The 15,103-nt window shown below is 58.6% G+C and overlaps 1 protein-coding gene across 1 annotated transcript in view; it reads left to right on the top strand.

Moving 5' to 3' along the window:
- The window catches only part of LOC141977495 (uncharacterized), a 44,551-nt gene extending 32,919 nt beyond the window's left edge, over positions 1 to 11,632 (top strand). The window contains exons 7-8 of the mRNA XM_074939015.1: positions 10,472 to 11,436; positions 11,585 to 11,632. Of these exons, the coding sequence (XP_074795116.1) occupies positions 10,472 to 11,436; positions 11,585 to 11,632 (1,013 nt within the window). The remainder of the gene's footprint in view (positions 1 to 10,471; positions 11,437 to 11,584) is intronic.
- Positions 11,633 to 15,103: the final 3,471 nt, after the last annotated feature.

The following is a 15,103-nucleotide window of genomic DNA, read 5'->3' as shown; positions in this document are numbered from 1 at the left end:
CACCCAATAAACTGGCTGTTGAGGGTACAAGAGCTGTCTCATCTGCAGCTCCCCCAGCTTCTGGCACTAGGACAGAGAGGGTCATTTGGCCACTCTGGGAGCCTGTCAGCCAAGGAGCGAGTTGTTGGGGTGCTTTCTCTTGTGCGTGGCTGGACACCAGGCCACTGAGCCAGCGGGAACTGGGGATCAGGAATCCAAATCCCTGTAGCATCCGGACCCATAAAGCCCAGGGCGTTTTAGGTTGTTACAGCAGCAGCAATAGGCTGTGCTGTGGTGCGCGCGTGCTCTGCCCGGGGCCGGTGGAGAACTAAGCATCTCTCCAGAGTCCTCGTGGCTTTGTTGTTTCTTGCTCTTGTGATTTTTGGAACCTTTGGGGCTAGTTGGCGCTGCCGATTCTCGGTGTCAGATGAGCCCATTATTTCGGAGCCCTGCTGACTGCTGGGGAAGCCTCCGAGCCCCTTGAATTAGGATTCTTTGAACAGGAAATGGCATCGGCCACGGAGGCAGCTGTGGAGCTGGGCTGGGTTTTGGGAAGTTGTTGTCATAGGCTTTTAAAAAATAGCCATTAAGTGTTAAAGAAAAAGCCCCCTGTAGCAGCGAGGCTGTGCTGGCCCCAGCATCAGCTCCTCTGGAGTAGAGCCACTGAGCAGAATGTAGCAAGAGGGCTTGATTTCCAGCAACATACGCCAGAACCGTGCCTCTGCGCTACACATGCAGATGCCAGAATCAGGCAGGCAGTTGCCACGGTCGTGCCTGTAAACTTCTGTTTATGCCTCTGCCTGGCTCTTGGCATGCAGTTGGATGCGCAGCTGTGGTGACTGCCCAGCGTGCATTGTGCTCCCAGCCTGGGATTTCCCAGAGCCCCCAGCTTTCAGCGGGAGCCAGGTTAGACAAGTGCTGAGCACTCCTGCAAATTCTGCCTGGAAGCTAGGAACCAGGCAGGAAACCTCCACCCGATCAATCTGATCTAGAGTGAGCCTGGGCGAATGCACGTCCCCACTCATCTGGAACTTGCATAGGGACCTGAAAATGGTGCCATTGAACATGGTACTAGAAAATGATACCCATCAACTTCCCGCATGCTGGGGATGAATTGATGAGAGTGTTGACAGCCTCTGCACTCCAGTGCATTCAAATGGCAAACTTCTCTGGCACACACTGTACCATCATCTGTTGGCTTCCTGTGTGGTTCTCACTGCATTTACACAGACCATTCAGTGGCGTTTCTCTCCTGGGTGATTTGCCTTGCTGGGCTGTGTGCTACCTTGCATGTTGCTCGGCCTGCATGAGGCCTGTGTTGAAGGAAATAGCTTTGTCAATGGCATCCGTTGTTACGAGATTGCTCCCTTGTGAGCTGCGTCTGGCTGGAAAGTGTCTGGTTGCTGCAATCCTGCTCAGCGGGTAGCCGGGCATCTGAGAACTGCTGGGCTACTCTGCTGTCAAGTTTGGCTTTTTTAGTCTGGTGTGAGCAGCTGTCACAGCCCTGTGCTCCTGGGGTCCCTGTGCCACGCATGGGCTAGTTGGCTCAGCAGAGGTCCCATCACGAATATGTGAAACGTGTTTAAGAAACCCAGGGGCCCTCTGGGTCCATTATGTCCGTGAGCGTATAATGCTGCCTTTCGGAGCTGGTCGTGTTTCTCCTGCTTTGTGCTGCTGTGAATGATGGCCCAGGGGACAGGGTCAGGGAGGGTCTGGCCTAGTCACTGGAGAGTAGGAATCGTGTGTTGTATCCATAGGCCTCGGCCCAGATGATGATGATGAGCTTGGTATTGTGGCCCCTGCCCCTTTACGCAGGCACTGGACAAACCTGTCCATAGTGCCATTCTTCTCTCCTGCATTACCCCAGTGACTGTGACCTCCAGTTCTTCTTCGAGTGATTGCTCATGTGTATTCCACAATAGGTGTACATGCTCGCCACATGCACCGGTGCCGGAAGTTTTTCCCCTAGCAATACCCTTAGGGGAGAGTGCCCCCCCCACGCGGCGCCTGCCCAGCGCGGTATAAAGGGGGCTGCGCTCCCCCCACCCTCAGTTCCTTCTTGCCGCCAGTGAAGGGGCGTTGGAACTGCTGAGCTCCAGGGAAGAAGGAGGATCCTGGGAGCTAGAGGCCAGTCAGCCTCACCTCAGACCCTGGAAAAATCATGGAGCAGGTCCTCAAGGAATCAATTCTGAAGCACTTAGAGGAGAGGAAAGTGATCAGGAACAGTCAGCATGGATTCACCAAGGGCAAGTCATGCCTGACTAACCTAATTGCCTTCTATGACGAGATAACTGGCTCTGTAGATGAGGGGAAAGCAGTGGACGTGTTGTTCCTTGACTTTAGCAAAGCTTTTGACACGGTCTCCCACAGTATTCTTGCCAGCAAGTTAAAGAAGTATGGACTGGATGAATGGACTATAAGGTGGATAGAAAGCTGGCTAGGTTGTTGGGCTCAACGGGTAGTGATCAATGGCTCCATGTCTAGTTGGCAGCTGGTATCAAGTGGCGTGCCCCAAGGGTCGGTCCTGCAGCCGGTTTTGTTCAATATCTTCATTAACGATCTGGAGGATGGTGTGGATTGCACCCTCAGCAAGTTTGCAGATGACACTAAACTGGGAGGAGAGGTAGATACGCTGGAGGGTAGGGATAGGATACAGAGGGCCCTAGACAAATTAGAGGATTGGGCCAAAAGAAATATGATGAGCTTCAACAAGGACAACAAGGAGCTTCAACAAGGAAGAATCCCATGCACCGCTACAAACTCGGGACCGAATGGCTCAGCAGCAGTTCTGCAGAAAAGGACCTAGGGGTTATAGTGGACGAGAAGCTGGATATGAGTCAACAGTGTGCCCTTGTTGCCAAGAAGGCCAATGGCATTTTGGGATGTATAAGTAGGGGCATTGCCAGCAGATCGAGGGACGTGATCGTTTCCCTCTATTCGACATTGGTGAGGCCTCATCTGGAGTACTGTGTCCAGTTTTGGGCCCCACACTACAAGAAGGATGTGGAAAAATTGGAGAGAGTCCAGCGAAGGGCAACAAAAATGATTAGGGGACTGGAACACATGACTTATGAGGAGAGGCTGAGGGAACTGGGATTGTTTAGTCTGCGGAAGAGAAGAATGAGGGGGGATTTGATAGCTGCTTTCAACTACCTGAAAGGGGGTTCCAAAGAGGATGAATCTAGACCGTTCTCAGTGGTAGCAGATGACAGAACGAGGAGTAATGGTCTCAAGTTGCAGTGGGGGAGGTTTAGGTTGGATATTAGGAAAAACTTTGTCACTAGCAGGGTGGTGAAACACTGGAATGGGTTACTTAGGGAGGTGGTGGAATCTCCTTCATTAGAAGTTTTTACGGTCATGCTTGACAAAGCCCTGGCTGGGATGATTTAGTTGTGGATTGGCGTTGAGCAGGGGGTTGGACTAGATGACCTCCTGAGTTCCCTTCCAACCCTGATATTCTATGATTTGCTGCAGCTCGTCCCCAGAACTCTTCGTTTGTTCAGTAGTACCTGTAGGTAGTTAGCTAGCTAATTCAGTTAGTTTAGTTAGTCATTGAGCCCGGGCCGGGGCATGCCCCGTGCCCCAGGCTTTAAGTCATGTGGCTCTTGTAGGCGCTGTATGCTGAGGAGTGACCCGCTTGCAGATTGTCTGCGCTGCTTGGGAGAAAGGTGCAAGATCTGCAAGTCTTTCAAGCCCCGGACCAAAAAAGAAAGGGACGTTAGGCTCCGGGCCATCCTGATGGAGTCCGCGCTGGTCCCGACCCTGGCACACTGCTCCGAATCGGTACCCGGCACCACAGTGTCCTGTACCATCATGCAGTCAGCACCTCTCCCTGTCCACGGGACACGCCAAGAGGACCGGAAAGACTCCCTCTTCGCAACGGCACCGAGGGAAGTCTGGGACAGAGGGTAGGCCCATGTCGGGTAGGCCCCATCGGGCTTTAGGTCTCCGACTCACGCTGAGCTGAGTAGCCCAGCCCCTTCGGAGCAGGCCTCTCCAGATGTCTGGATGCCATCTACACCCGAAGCCCTCCAGGCAGCCAGGGACGTCATGTCCATGCCGGTGCATGGAGTTCCACTGATGTTGGCCCCACACTCCAGGGGCAAGCCGTTGCTGGGATCACTGCAGTCGCCACTGGCCCGGTACCGGTCTCTGTCAAGGGAACGTTCCCAACACCCCTTACTGCCCAGTGACCGTTCAGGGCTCGGTCCACGTGGATTGCCCTCAACGCCGGCCAGACTGTCCGGATGGGTGCCGTCTGACTGGGACTCCCGGCACTGCTCGTTTTCACAAAGCGAATATCGACAGGACCATGGGGGACGTTGCCAATGGTCCTCGTCTCGCAGGAGATACCACAGTCGGTCACGGCACGATCGTCAATGTCATTTCTGCTCGGACTCCCGTTCCAAGTCCCCGCCAAGGCACTGTAGTCCTGGGCGTCAATCGCCAGCGTCTCGCTAACGCGGGTCCACCCATCAAGGCCGTTCACAGAGCAGCTACTACCGTCAATGCTGCTCCTCCGCGTTGAGATCACGGTCCTGTGGCCAACGTAGGTCCTGGCACCGCCAATTCTCCTGGTCCAGAGGCAGCAGCGGATCATTCGCCAGCCCGGCCTCCCCTCGCAGCCGCCTGTCTACACGCCAAGCTAGCCAGCCGGCCCCGCCAGTGCCTCAGCAAGCACAATGGCACCAAGCGTCGTGGCTGGCCCAGTGGGCACTGTGGCCTCAGGCACAGCCCCCGGCGGGGGCTCACTCGGTGGCCGGGGCCTCGGAAGCACTGTCAGCGTCCATTTTTAGACAGCCAGAAAAAGGTCGGTGGGATCTGTGTCCTCGGTACCATGCCCGGAGTCCGACCAGGTGGTGGATCCTCTGGTGCCGGACAACACCCAAAGCACTTCATTGGCTTCGTCCTGCCCAGAGGAGCTGATTGCGGCCCCGCCTCCCTCCATCCCTCAGGAGGACTACAGGGCTCACCAAGACCTCCTAAAAAGGGTGGCAGCGAGCCTCCACCTCCAGGCTGAGGAGATGGCGTGAGGCTCTGCAGGAGGTGGGGCGGCTCCTGGACGTAGGAGCTATAGAGGCGGTGCCCAAGGAGTTCCTGGGCAAGGGGTATTACTCCCGGTATTTCCTTATCCCGAAGGCCAAAGGGGGGCTCAGGCCCATCATGGACCTGCGAGGCCTGAACCACTACATGGTGAAACTCTAGTTCCGCATGGTTTCCCTGGCCTCCATCATCCCCTCCCTGGATCACGGGGACTGGTACGCTGCCCTCGATCTACAGGACGCGTACTTCCACATCCACATATTTGAGGAGCACAGACGCTTCCTCCGTTTCATGGTGGGACAGAGTTGCTACCAATTCACGGTCCTACCGTTTGGTCTGTCCACTGCCCCCAGGGTCTTTACAAAGTGTATGGCAGTGGGAGCGGCCTACCTCAGACACCAGGGGGTCCAAATATTCCCATATCTGGACGACTGGCTAGTCAAAGGCATCTCCCGGTCGCTGGTGAGGGATCATGTGGCGCTCCTCCTGTCCACATGTACTGCCCTGGGCCTGCTGATAAACAGCACCAAGTCCACGTTAGTCCCGGTCCAATGCATAGAGTTTATTGGGGCGCTACTGGACACGACATCAGCCAGGGCCTCTCTCCCACCAGACAGTTTCGAGACCCTGAAAGGGCTCATCAACTCAGTCACAAGGTTCCCAGTGACGACAGCCAGGGCTTGCCTGCAACTGCTGGGTTACATGTCTGCGTGCACATATGTGGTCCGTCACGCCAGAGTCAGAATGAGGCCCCTCCAGCTCTGGCTGGCCTCGCGGTTCTCCGAGGCCACAGACAGAATGGACAAAGTCCTCACCGTGCCGAACTCTGTGATCACCTCCCTGCGGTGGTGGTCAGTCCCAACCAACATGCTCCAAGGGGTTCCGTTCAGAGTCAGGGCCCCATCTTTGGAGCTGGTGTCCGACGCGTCGGACCTGGGTTGGGGGGCCCATGTGGGGAACTTTCAGACCCAAGGCCTGTGGTCTCTACAAAACCTACCCCTTCATATAAACTTCAAGGAACTCAGGGCGGTGCGACTGGCATGTATGGCCTTCCGCTCGCACCTGGAGGGCAAGGTAGTCAGGGTCCTCACGGACAACATGGCCTTGATGTTCTATATCAACAGGCAAGGAATGTGAGGGCTGATCACTTGAGCAGGGATTTTTCCTCTCCGCACAAGTGGTTTCTACACCCGGAATTGGCTCACCAGCTCTTCTGAAGGTGGGGTACGCCCCAGGTGGACCTATTTGCGACCCGGCAGAACGGACAATGCCCCTGGCTCTGCTCCGGGGGGGACTAGGGAGGGGCACTATCTCCGATGCCATTACCCTGTCCTGGTGAGGCCAGCTCCTCTACGCCTTCGCCCCGTTCCCTCTGATCAGCAAGGTCCTGGAGCAAATAAAGACGGACAAAGCCAGGGTCCTCCTCGTTGCCCCGGCAGCATTGGTATGGGACCCGCTCAAGGCTGGTGGTAGCTCCGCCATGGCAGTTGCCACTCCACCCGGATCTGCTCTTTCAGGACCAGGACCAGGGCGGCCACCTCCATCCCAACCTAGCAACGCTTCACCTCACTGTGTGGCTGCTCAGTGGCGAGGAAAGGACATGCTCGGAACGGGTTCAGCGCGTCTTCCTCGAAAGTAGACAGCCCTCCACTCGCCGCTCCTATGTGGTGAAGTGGTCTCGGTTTTCGAGGTGGGCGGCAGGCCAGGGTGTTTCCCCGACGGCCGCCCCGATCCAGCTTATCCTTGATTACCTCCTGCACCTGAGGGCCCAGGGACTGGCGCCCTCGTCAGTCAGGGTACACTTGGCGGCCATATCAGCCTTTCATCCCCCGGTGCAAGGGCACATGGTGTTTTCCCATGGTATGACCGGCCGGTTCCTTAAGGGTTTGGACCGTCTCTACCCATATTCCAAGCCCCTGGTTCCACAGTGGGACCTAAACCTGGTGCTGGCTCGTCTCACAGGGGCCCCGTTTGAACCACTGGCCATGTGTTCCTGGTCTCAGCTCTCGTGGAAGGTGGCCTTCCTGGTAGCTATCTCGTCGGCCAGGCAGGTCTCGGAGCTCAGGGCCCGAACCGCCGTATACGGTTTTTCATAAGGTCAAGGTCCAGCTCCCCGCGTTCCTCCCGAAGGTGGTCTCTGCCTACCACATGGGTCAGGACATTTTTCTGCCAGTCCTATGCCCCGAGCCTCACGTGACTAGTGAGGAACGCCATCTCCACACGCTGGACGTGAGATGAGCTCTGGCTTTCTACCTCGAGCGGACCAAGCTATTCAGAAAGTCTTCACAACTGTTCATCACCTTGGCTGAGCAGGCGAAGAGTCAGCCGATTTCCACACAGCGGCTTTCTAAGCGGATCACTTTGTGCATCCGTTCCTGTTATGAGCTGGCAGGGGTTCTCCCACTGCCCGTTGTGAGGGCAGACTTGACTTGGACATAGGCGTTATCAGCTGCCTTCATGGCCCACGTCCCCATCCAGGATATTTGTAGGGCCGGCACGTGGTCTTCGGTTCACACATTCACCTCACACTATGCAATCGTCTCCCAGGCCAGGGATGATGCCGGGTTCCGCAGGGCGGTACTCCATCCCGAGAACTTGTGAACTCCTACCCACCTCCAACAGATACAGCTTGGAATCACCTACTGTGAAATACACAAGAGCAATCACTTGAAGAAAAAACAGTTACCTTTTCTTGGGGGGAGGGATAGCTCAGTGGTTTGAGCATTGGCCTGCTAAACCCAGGGTTGTGAGTTCAATCCTTGAGGGGGCCATTTAGGGATCTGGGGCAAAAATTGGGGATTGGTCCTGCTTCAAGCAGGGGGTTGGACTAGATGACCTCCTGAGGTCCCTTGCAACCCTGATATTCTATGATGTTCTTCAAGATGTGTTGCTCATGTCTATTCCACATCCCATCTTCCTTCCCCTCTGTCAGAGTTGTCTGGCAAGAAGGAACTGAGGGTGGGGGAAGCACAGCCCCCCCTTATACCACGCCAGGCAGGCGCTGCTCCAGGGGTCACGGGGGGGGGGGGGGTGCTCCCCCCTATGAGTACTGCTTGGGGAAAAACTTACGGCACCAGGGCACATGGCGAGCACGCACACCTATTGTGGAATAGACATGAGCAACACATCTCGAAGAACACCAGTTACGGAAAAGATAACTGTCTTCTTCCCATAGCCAAGGGCAGATCTCCAAGGGGAGAGCTCTTTTCCGCTAACAGATGCTATGGTGCCCATGCAGTGAGTTCACATGCAGCTGCTCGCTCAGAATTAGCGAATGCTGATGCCACAAGCTCAGGTGTCTAGTTGTGTTTTCATAGCTGGTACAGATATTCTTGCTTCCAGGCTGTGACCGTATGGGAAGCACTAGGGGAAAAGCCTAGACAGCCAGCCAGCAAGACCCCAGTTCAGCAAGGCAACGAAGCACATGGTCAGTCCCAGAGGTCATCAGGATTCCTCCCAGGCTCAAAGTGAGGCCTGTACTGAAGGAATCTGCTCCCAAGGCTGTAGAGTGTCAGGGAGCTAGAGTCTGTTACTTGCCTGGGTCTCTGTTTGTTCCCTTCCCAGCCCTGACAGGGAGGCCCCAGACTGCCATGGGATTGAGCAGGATTTATCTCATCTGCCAGGTGGCCGGAGCTCCCTGGAGCACACACTTGAAGGAGCCCAGGGCTCCCTCAGGGCATGTCCGTGTGGAAAAGCTTCCCCGCTGTGCTTAAATGAGTGCAGTTAGACTGGTGCAAACCCCCTTGTGGCCCCTCTGGCTCCAGGATAAAAGTGACTTTGGAGGGCTTTAGCTAAACTCCTTCCAAAGCGACATAAGCTGAACGCTCCCCCTTATCCCAGCATGAGTGTTAATGGTGGGGGACATATGGCACGCTGGTTCAGCATTCACCGGGGGTGGGGAGAGGGCATATGGTGCGCTCATGCAGCATCCCCCAGGAAGGGGGATCCATATGGGGCGCCGGTGCAGCATTCACCAGGAGGGGGGATCCATATGGGAGCGCCGGTGCAGCTGTCACTTTACATTGCACTTTACACCTGGCTTATACCGGTATTGCTTTCCCATGTAGACGAGTGCTCATGCGTGGAGCCTGGACTGTGGCTGAGTACTGGCACAGAACGGGGTCCTGAGCTGCATGGCCAATGCCAGGGCATCCCAGGCTGTTCTCTGGGCAGAGCCAGGAAGGGGCTTACTGCAGAGCTGGGGTTAGGCTCCTGCCACCCCTGTGACCAGTGGGGGTTGGTGGCGAGGACTCCCACACCTGGCCAGCCCGGGGCTGCCCCTGCTGAGTGAGGCTGCACATGTGCAGTGCTGGTTCTCTCCAATCCAGCTCCCCTTGGAGAGGAGTGTGAGACCCACAGCTGTGGGGAAGGGGAAGGGACCCCTGAGGGGAGGGACTTGGGAGCTGGGGGTGGATCCACCTGGGGGCTGTGCTTCCTGATGCTGAGCCCACAGCTCGATGTGTCAGGAGGCAGCACAGGGCGAGTATGTATGCTGTATGCTGGGGAAGTGGGGAGGGCATGGGCCCAGCAGGCCGTACCCAGCGCCCGGCTCAGGGATCCAGGCGAGCGCTCCCTGCCCACCACCCACCCCCAACAGGAGGAGGCATACAAGGGGGTGGTAAGTGTGAACAGAGTGAGGAAGCGTGTGGGAGAACGAGGGAGAGGGGGCCAGTGAAGAAATGTGTTCTGCGGGGAGTCAACTGCACGGAGATCGGTTCAGTTCCCAAAGTCGGGGGAGAGTTCATGGGTCCTTTCCTGTCTGGCTGTCTCTGGTGGGATTCAAGCACCAAGTGGTCAGTCTGATTGTTTAGGTCTGTGGCTGAGACCCCATCTCATGTGTAGACCCTTGTCCTGAGATCACCCGTATCTTCCCTGGGCGGGGGGCTCTGCTCCAGGTGTCACCATCTGAGAACCTCCCAGCTGGAGGAGGATGGAGACTCAGACAGGGCCTCAGTAGCAGTTCCTCTGTGACCCATGTGCAATCTCGGGCAAAGCCACGCTCCGGGCTGTCTGGGGGAGCAGCAGTGTCTGGCTATGGGGCTTCAGGCGTTGTCCTCCATCCCCACTGGGCGCCTGAGCGCTGTGCTGGGCCACCTGGGCAGGAGTGGGGTGGTGGTAACGCAGGGGCATGGGAACAGTGCCCTCGTTCCGTCCCCGCAAGTGCTCAGGATGCCCTTGTCGGCATTTGTTGGGGTTGAGGCCTGTGTTTAACTGATCCACCAGCGACCAGCTCTGGGCTTGGCTGCGTTCTGAGCTCCCCTCCGAGGCGCTGAGAGCAGGGTCTGGAGGGCAGCCGTGGGTTAGTGGTGTGGGGCTGAAGAGCAATTGGGTGAATGGCTGAACTGGGCCAAGAGCATAAGAGGTGGGGGAGGCTGAGACGCCAGGTAAGCTGCTCCACCAGATGCAGCCTCACCAGGATGGGCATTTCACCATGTGCTTCTCTCTGCAGATGATGTAAAGGGCCAGGCCGGCAGCCCAGCAGTGCCACCTTCCTCGCCCTCCTCCCCTGCCCAGTCCTCGGAGGATGTCCCGGACAGCCAGGGGGGCTATTCCCTGAGACCCAGGGGCCCTGCAGAGGAGCGTTCAGCAGAGGAGGAGGAGGGAGACTCCCCTGGTGGCTCCACGGAGGAGAGCTCAGCAGAGGGGGAGGAGGAAGATGCTGAGCCCCCTCCGCAGCGGCAGAGGAAGCGGGGTCCCCAGGGAGGGACGGCTCCGCGTGTCTACCCGTGCCCCACCTGCGGCCAGAAGTTCGCCAACAGCAGCAACATGCGGAAGCACCTGCGGATCCACACGCGGGAGGCGCTGTACTCATGCCATGCCTGTGGCAAGTCCTTCACTGACTCCTCCAACCTGACCAAGCACCAGCGCGTGCACAGCGGGGGCCGGGAACGCCCCTTCAGCTGCTCCAGGTGCCCCAAGGTCTTCGCCTCGGCCCCCGATCTGCAGGAGCACCTGCGGCGCCACGAGGGCATCCGGCCCTTCCCCTGCATGGACTGCAAGCGCAGCTTTGTGTCGCAGGCAGAGCTGCTGGCGCACATCCGCAGCCACGTGGGGCAGCCCCAGACCCTGGCCCCCAAGCCCTTGCTGCGCTGCGAGGACTGCGACAAGAGCTTCGCCAGCCCCATGCTGCTGCGCCTGCACCAGCGTCGCCACAAGGCCTTTGTGTGTGACGAATGCGGCGCTGTCTTCACCCTCGAGTTCAAGCTGCTCTTCCACAAGAGCTTGCACAGGGGGCCGCAGACCTGCGCGCGCTGTGGGGTGCAGTACACGGGAGGGCACTTCTGCCGGGCCCAGGCCCAGGCCCAGGCCCAGGCCCAGGCCTCCCGGCCGGCACAAAACAACACCAGGAGTCCAGGGACAGCGTCACTCATGGTCAGGGTCCCGGACTCTGTGTCGACAGCAGGATCCACCCTGGCGAGGCCCCCAGCCCCACTAGCAGCCAGGTCCCCAAGCCCTGCCCCAGCTGGCCCCCCAGGCTCTGCCCCGGCCAGACCCTCAGCCCCACTAGCGGCTAGGCCCCCAGGCTCCGCCCTAACCAGGCCCACAGCCCTGGCCCCACTAGCGACTGGGCCCCCAGGTTGTCCCCAAGCTGGGCCCCCAGCCCCACTAGCGACTGGGCCCCGAGGCTCTGCCCCAGCCAGGCCCGCAGCCCCAATAGCCGCCAGGCCCCCAAGCTCCATCCCAGCCAGGCCCCCAGCCCAAGTAGCAGTGAGGCCCCACAGCTCAACCTCAGTCTCAGGCCCTGGCCTCTGTCTCAGTCCCCACAGCTCAACCACATCAATGGCCGTGGCCCCTGTCTCAGTCCCCTTGACCATCCCTCCCTCAGACCCAGTCACAGGAGTGATAAGTAACGGTCTGATCCTACTGAACCCGGCAACCTTGCCTCCGGGCACCAAGATCATCCTTCAGATCCCACCCCAGATGGTCGTGCCCCCCAGGGATACAGGCACGAGAGCCGGGAGTACCAACGCACATACTCGGCAAGGACCGGTGCCCGGAAGGATGCGAGTGCTGCGCCCAGCCCCAGGTACCGTATACCGACACCAGGGCACAAGGCTTCACTGTCGGGCAGGTCGGCTCCTGCTTTCCAGCCTCCGCTGTCAGCTACTGCAGGGAGGTCAGGCCCCAGAGCAATTCCCGTGTGGCCCCATTTGTTACAAAAGCTCGGTGTGGCTTGTGCCAGCAAGATGGCTGCCCTGCCTTCCTGGCTAGGGCTGGGCCATGCCCTGGGCTGAGCATGGAAAAGGGGGATGTGCCAACCACAAAACAAGCCGATTGCCTCCCTGCCTGGGGGGGTTGGATTCATGTCACTTGGGGCCCAGGGAAAGCACTGGAAATATGGAGGATTGCCCCAAGCACATACGCCTTTCTGAGCAAGGGAGGCTCTACCGTGGCTCTCCTTGCTTAGAGTTGGGGGGAGGGCAGTGAGGGGGGCCTTTTAAGGGGGAAAGGTTAGGGGGTCAGCCCCAGAACTCCCTGCTGAAGTCATGGGGGTGCACAGATTGATGGGACATCAGAATTTGGCCCTCACCTCCATCGGGGACCCCCTTTCCATCGGGTTCGGGGGCTGAATCCTCTGTCTAACTCCTCTCCCCTGCCAGAGCATGCTTCCTCCTTGGGGGCTGGCCTCTCACTGCCCATTCAGAGGGGCTGTTATTTGGACCAGGAAGGGTTGTCCACCCGCCACCTCCCTGACCTGTCTCCTCTTTGCTTTGCAGCCAAAGCTCAGTGGCCAGCAGGAGGGCAGTGCAGTGAGCTCACCAGCAGCAGGATGGCAGCAGAGAAGGGGAACGAGGCGCAGCCCCTACCAGTGGTAGCCCCATCCCAGCCCCTGCAGCCCCCCCCTCCCCCAGGCCCACCACTGCCAGCTCCCCCACAGCCCCTGATGCCGCTGCCACCCCCACCACCCCCTTCAGCCCCTCCACAGCTGCCAGGCCCCTCCGAGGCGCTCTGGGCTGAGCAGGGAGCGTGGCACAAACCCTACAACTTCCGGCAGTCCCAGCCCCAGGTGACATACGCGGAGCAGGGAGCAGGGGAGGGCAGCGACCCCGGGGGAAGCTCTGGGGAGGACTGGGCAGGGGAGAGCGGGGACGAAGAGGACGAGGAGCTGGAGCCTGTCCCGCAGGGGAAGAGGCGAGGCCGCCCCCCCATGAAGCAAGGCCAAGGCCGGCCCCCCAGGAAGCGGAGGCGAGGCCGGCCCCCCCTGGGCCCCTACATCTGTGTGGTCTGTGCCAAGCGCTTTGTGTACCAGAGGTCACTGAAACAGCACATGCGGCTCTGCAGGCACCATCCCTCCTGCCACCAGTGCCACGCCACCTTCAGCGATCTCCCTGGGCTGCAGCTCCATCTGCTCGGCCACCGGGGGGAGGGCACGGCATGAGTGGGCGTGGGTGAGGCTCAGAGCACACGACTGCTGTGCCTACCCCCCGACCCCTGGGGGGGCCCTCAGTGCAAACACCCCCTTGCTCTGCTCCTGTAGCCCCACCCCATTGCAGAGCAGGCAGCTGTGTTGGGGTGTTTGGACTGAGCTGTCTGACCATCCTGGGAGAACCTGCAGCCAGACGTCTCTTCTCTGTCCTGGCCTTCCATGTGCCACTCTGCCCTGGCACCCATGGCATCCTCGGGTCCTCCACCTCTTGGATTCCCCTGTGTCACGGGGGACAGGGCAGGGCTGCTGCCCTCTCAGTTACTCCACTGCATAAAAAGCTGCCCTGAGGCTCGCTGGGGGGTGCATGTGCTTTGTGTGTTAGGGGTGGGGACCAGTGACTTGTTTTTTTCATATCCCACCCCCCTGCATGGCCCAGCTTGGACACAAGAGTGGAAAGGCCCCTACCCCGCCCCTCTGCCTTAAGGGGTCAGGTGGAGCAAGACACACACGACTGATTTTATTTTTTATTATTAAAAAAAAAATGTTTTTAAGCAAATTGTTGTATTTGTGAGTCCCCTGCCTGCTCGGCAGACCACGGCCAGCCTTTCAGGTGGTTGCTGGATTCAGGTGCCTTGGGTTTGGGGAGCCCGGCAGAGCCCTGGTCTTCCCAAGCTGCTGAGAACCTGCCCCAGTCAGCACAAGGTCCCCAGCTGGGCTCCCCCAACCAGTGGCTGCCTGTGTGAATTGATCCTTGTGTGGGGGCTCCTGCAGGGCCCTGTGCCCTGCTGCTCACATTGCAAAGCCCCTGCCAGCGCTGGTGGTTGAGCAGAAATTGCCATCTGTTCTGCCAGGTTTCAATCGCAAGGGGGGAGGTGTCCCCTGTGGGGCTGCAGGGGGGTTAGTGCTCCATGTCAAGACATGCAGAGGGGGACTGCTGGTGTACTGAGAGCTCCCAGGCTGGGCTGGCAAACAGCCCCAACCTCGTCTGAGTTATTTGGGGCAGAATGGCAGGTAGAGGCCCCAGCCACTGTCAGGCCTTGCACAAACTTAGTAAGAAACCAGCCCCTGCCTCAAATTGCTTGCGGTCTAAAGGGACAAGACCAGAGGTGGGAGAGGACACTGAGGTGCCAAGAGGGGTGAAGTGAAATGGCCCTGGTCACACGGCAGCTCAGAGGCAGAACTGGATGCGAATTGTCCAAAAGTGTTCTTGGGGGGGAGTTCAATGCCAAGTCACTGAGGCAGAAGCTTTTGTGGGAACGTGTCTGTATATAGCAGGCACAGGGTGGGATGGTTCCAGGGCATTTCTGAGAACAAGAGACCCCTCGAATAGCCCTGTGGTGAAGCACCCAGCTGAGATGTGCCTGATTCCAAGCAGGGACTTCAATATGGCTCTCCCAGGGAGGGCCCTGGCCATGGGGCTGTTGGCTGTAACATGCTGCCATTTGAATGCCTGGAAACACAGGGGCCTCCCCGGCTGCTATCGTGTCTGTTATTGAACTAGGAACTCACCCACAAGCAAGCTGTGTTTAAAAGTGGCTGGGAAAGCACGTCCTCCTGTTGGTTCTGCTGCTCCGAGCCCGGTTCTGCGGCACAGTGCCGTCCTTCTTGAGTGTTTGGTGGGTTTACGCCTCGTTAGTTTCCCTGCTGGTGTTACCGCTCGCTGGAGCTGGGGGTTGTAGCTGGACTCCTGTGTGACGTGGCACGTGGCCCTGC

The sequence above is a fragment of the Natator depressus genome, chromosome 24, assembly GCF_965152275.1.
Source record: "Natator depressus isolate rNatDep1 chromosome 24, rNatDep2.hap1, whole genome shotgun sequence".
Classification (NCBI taxonomy): Eukaryota; Metazoa; Chordata; order Testudines; family Cheloniidae; genus Natator; species Natator depressus.
This window is presented reverse-complemented; position numbering and strand designations above follow the sequence as displayed.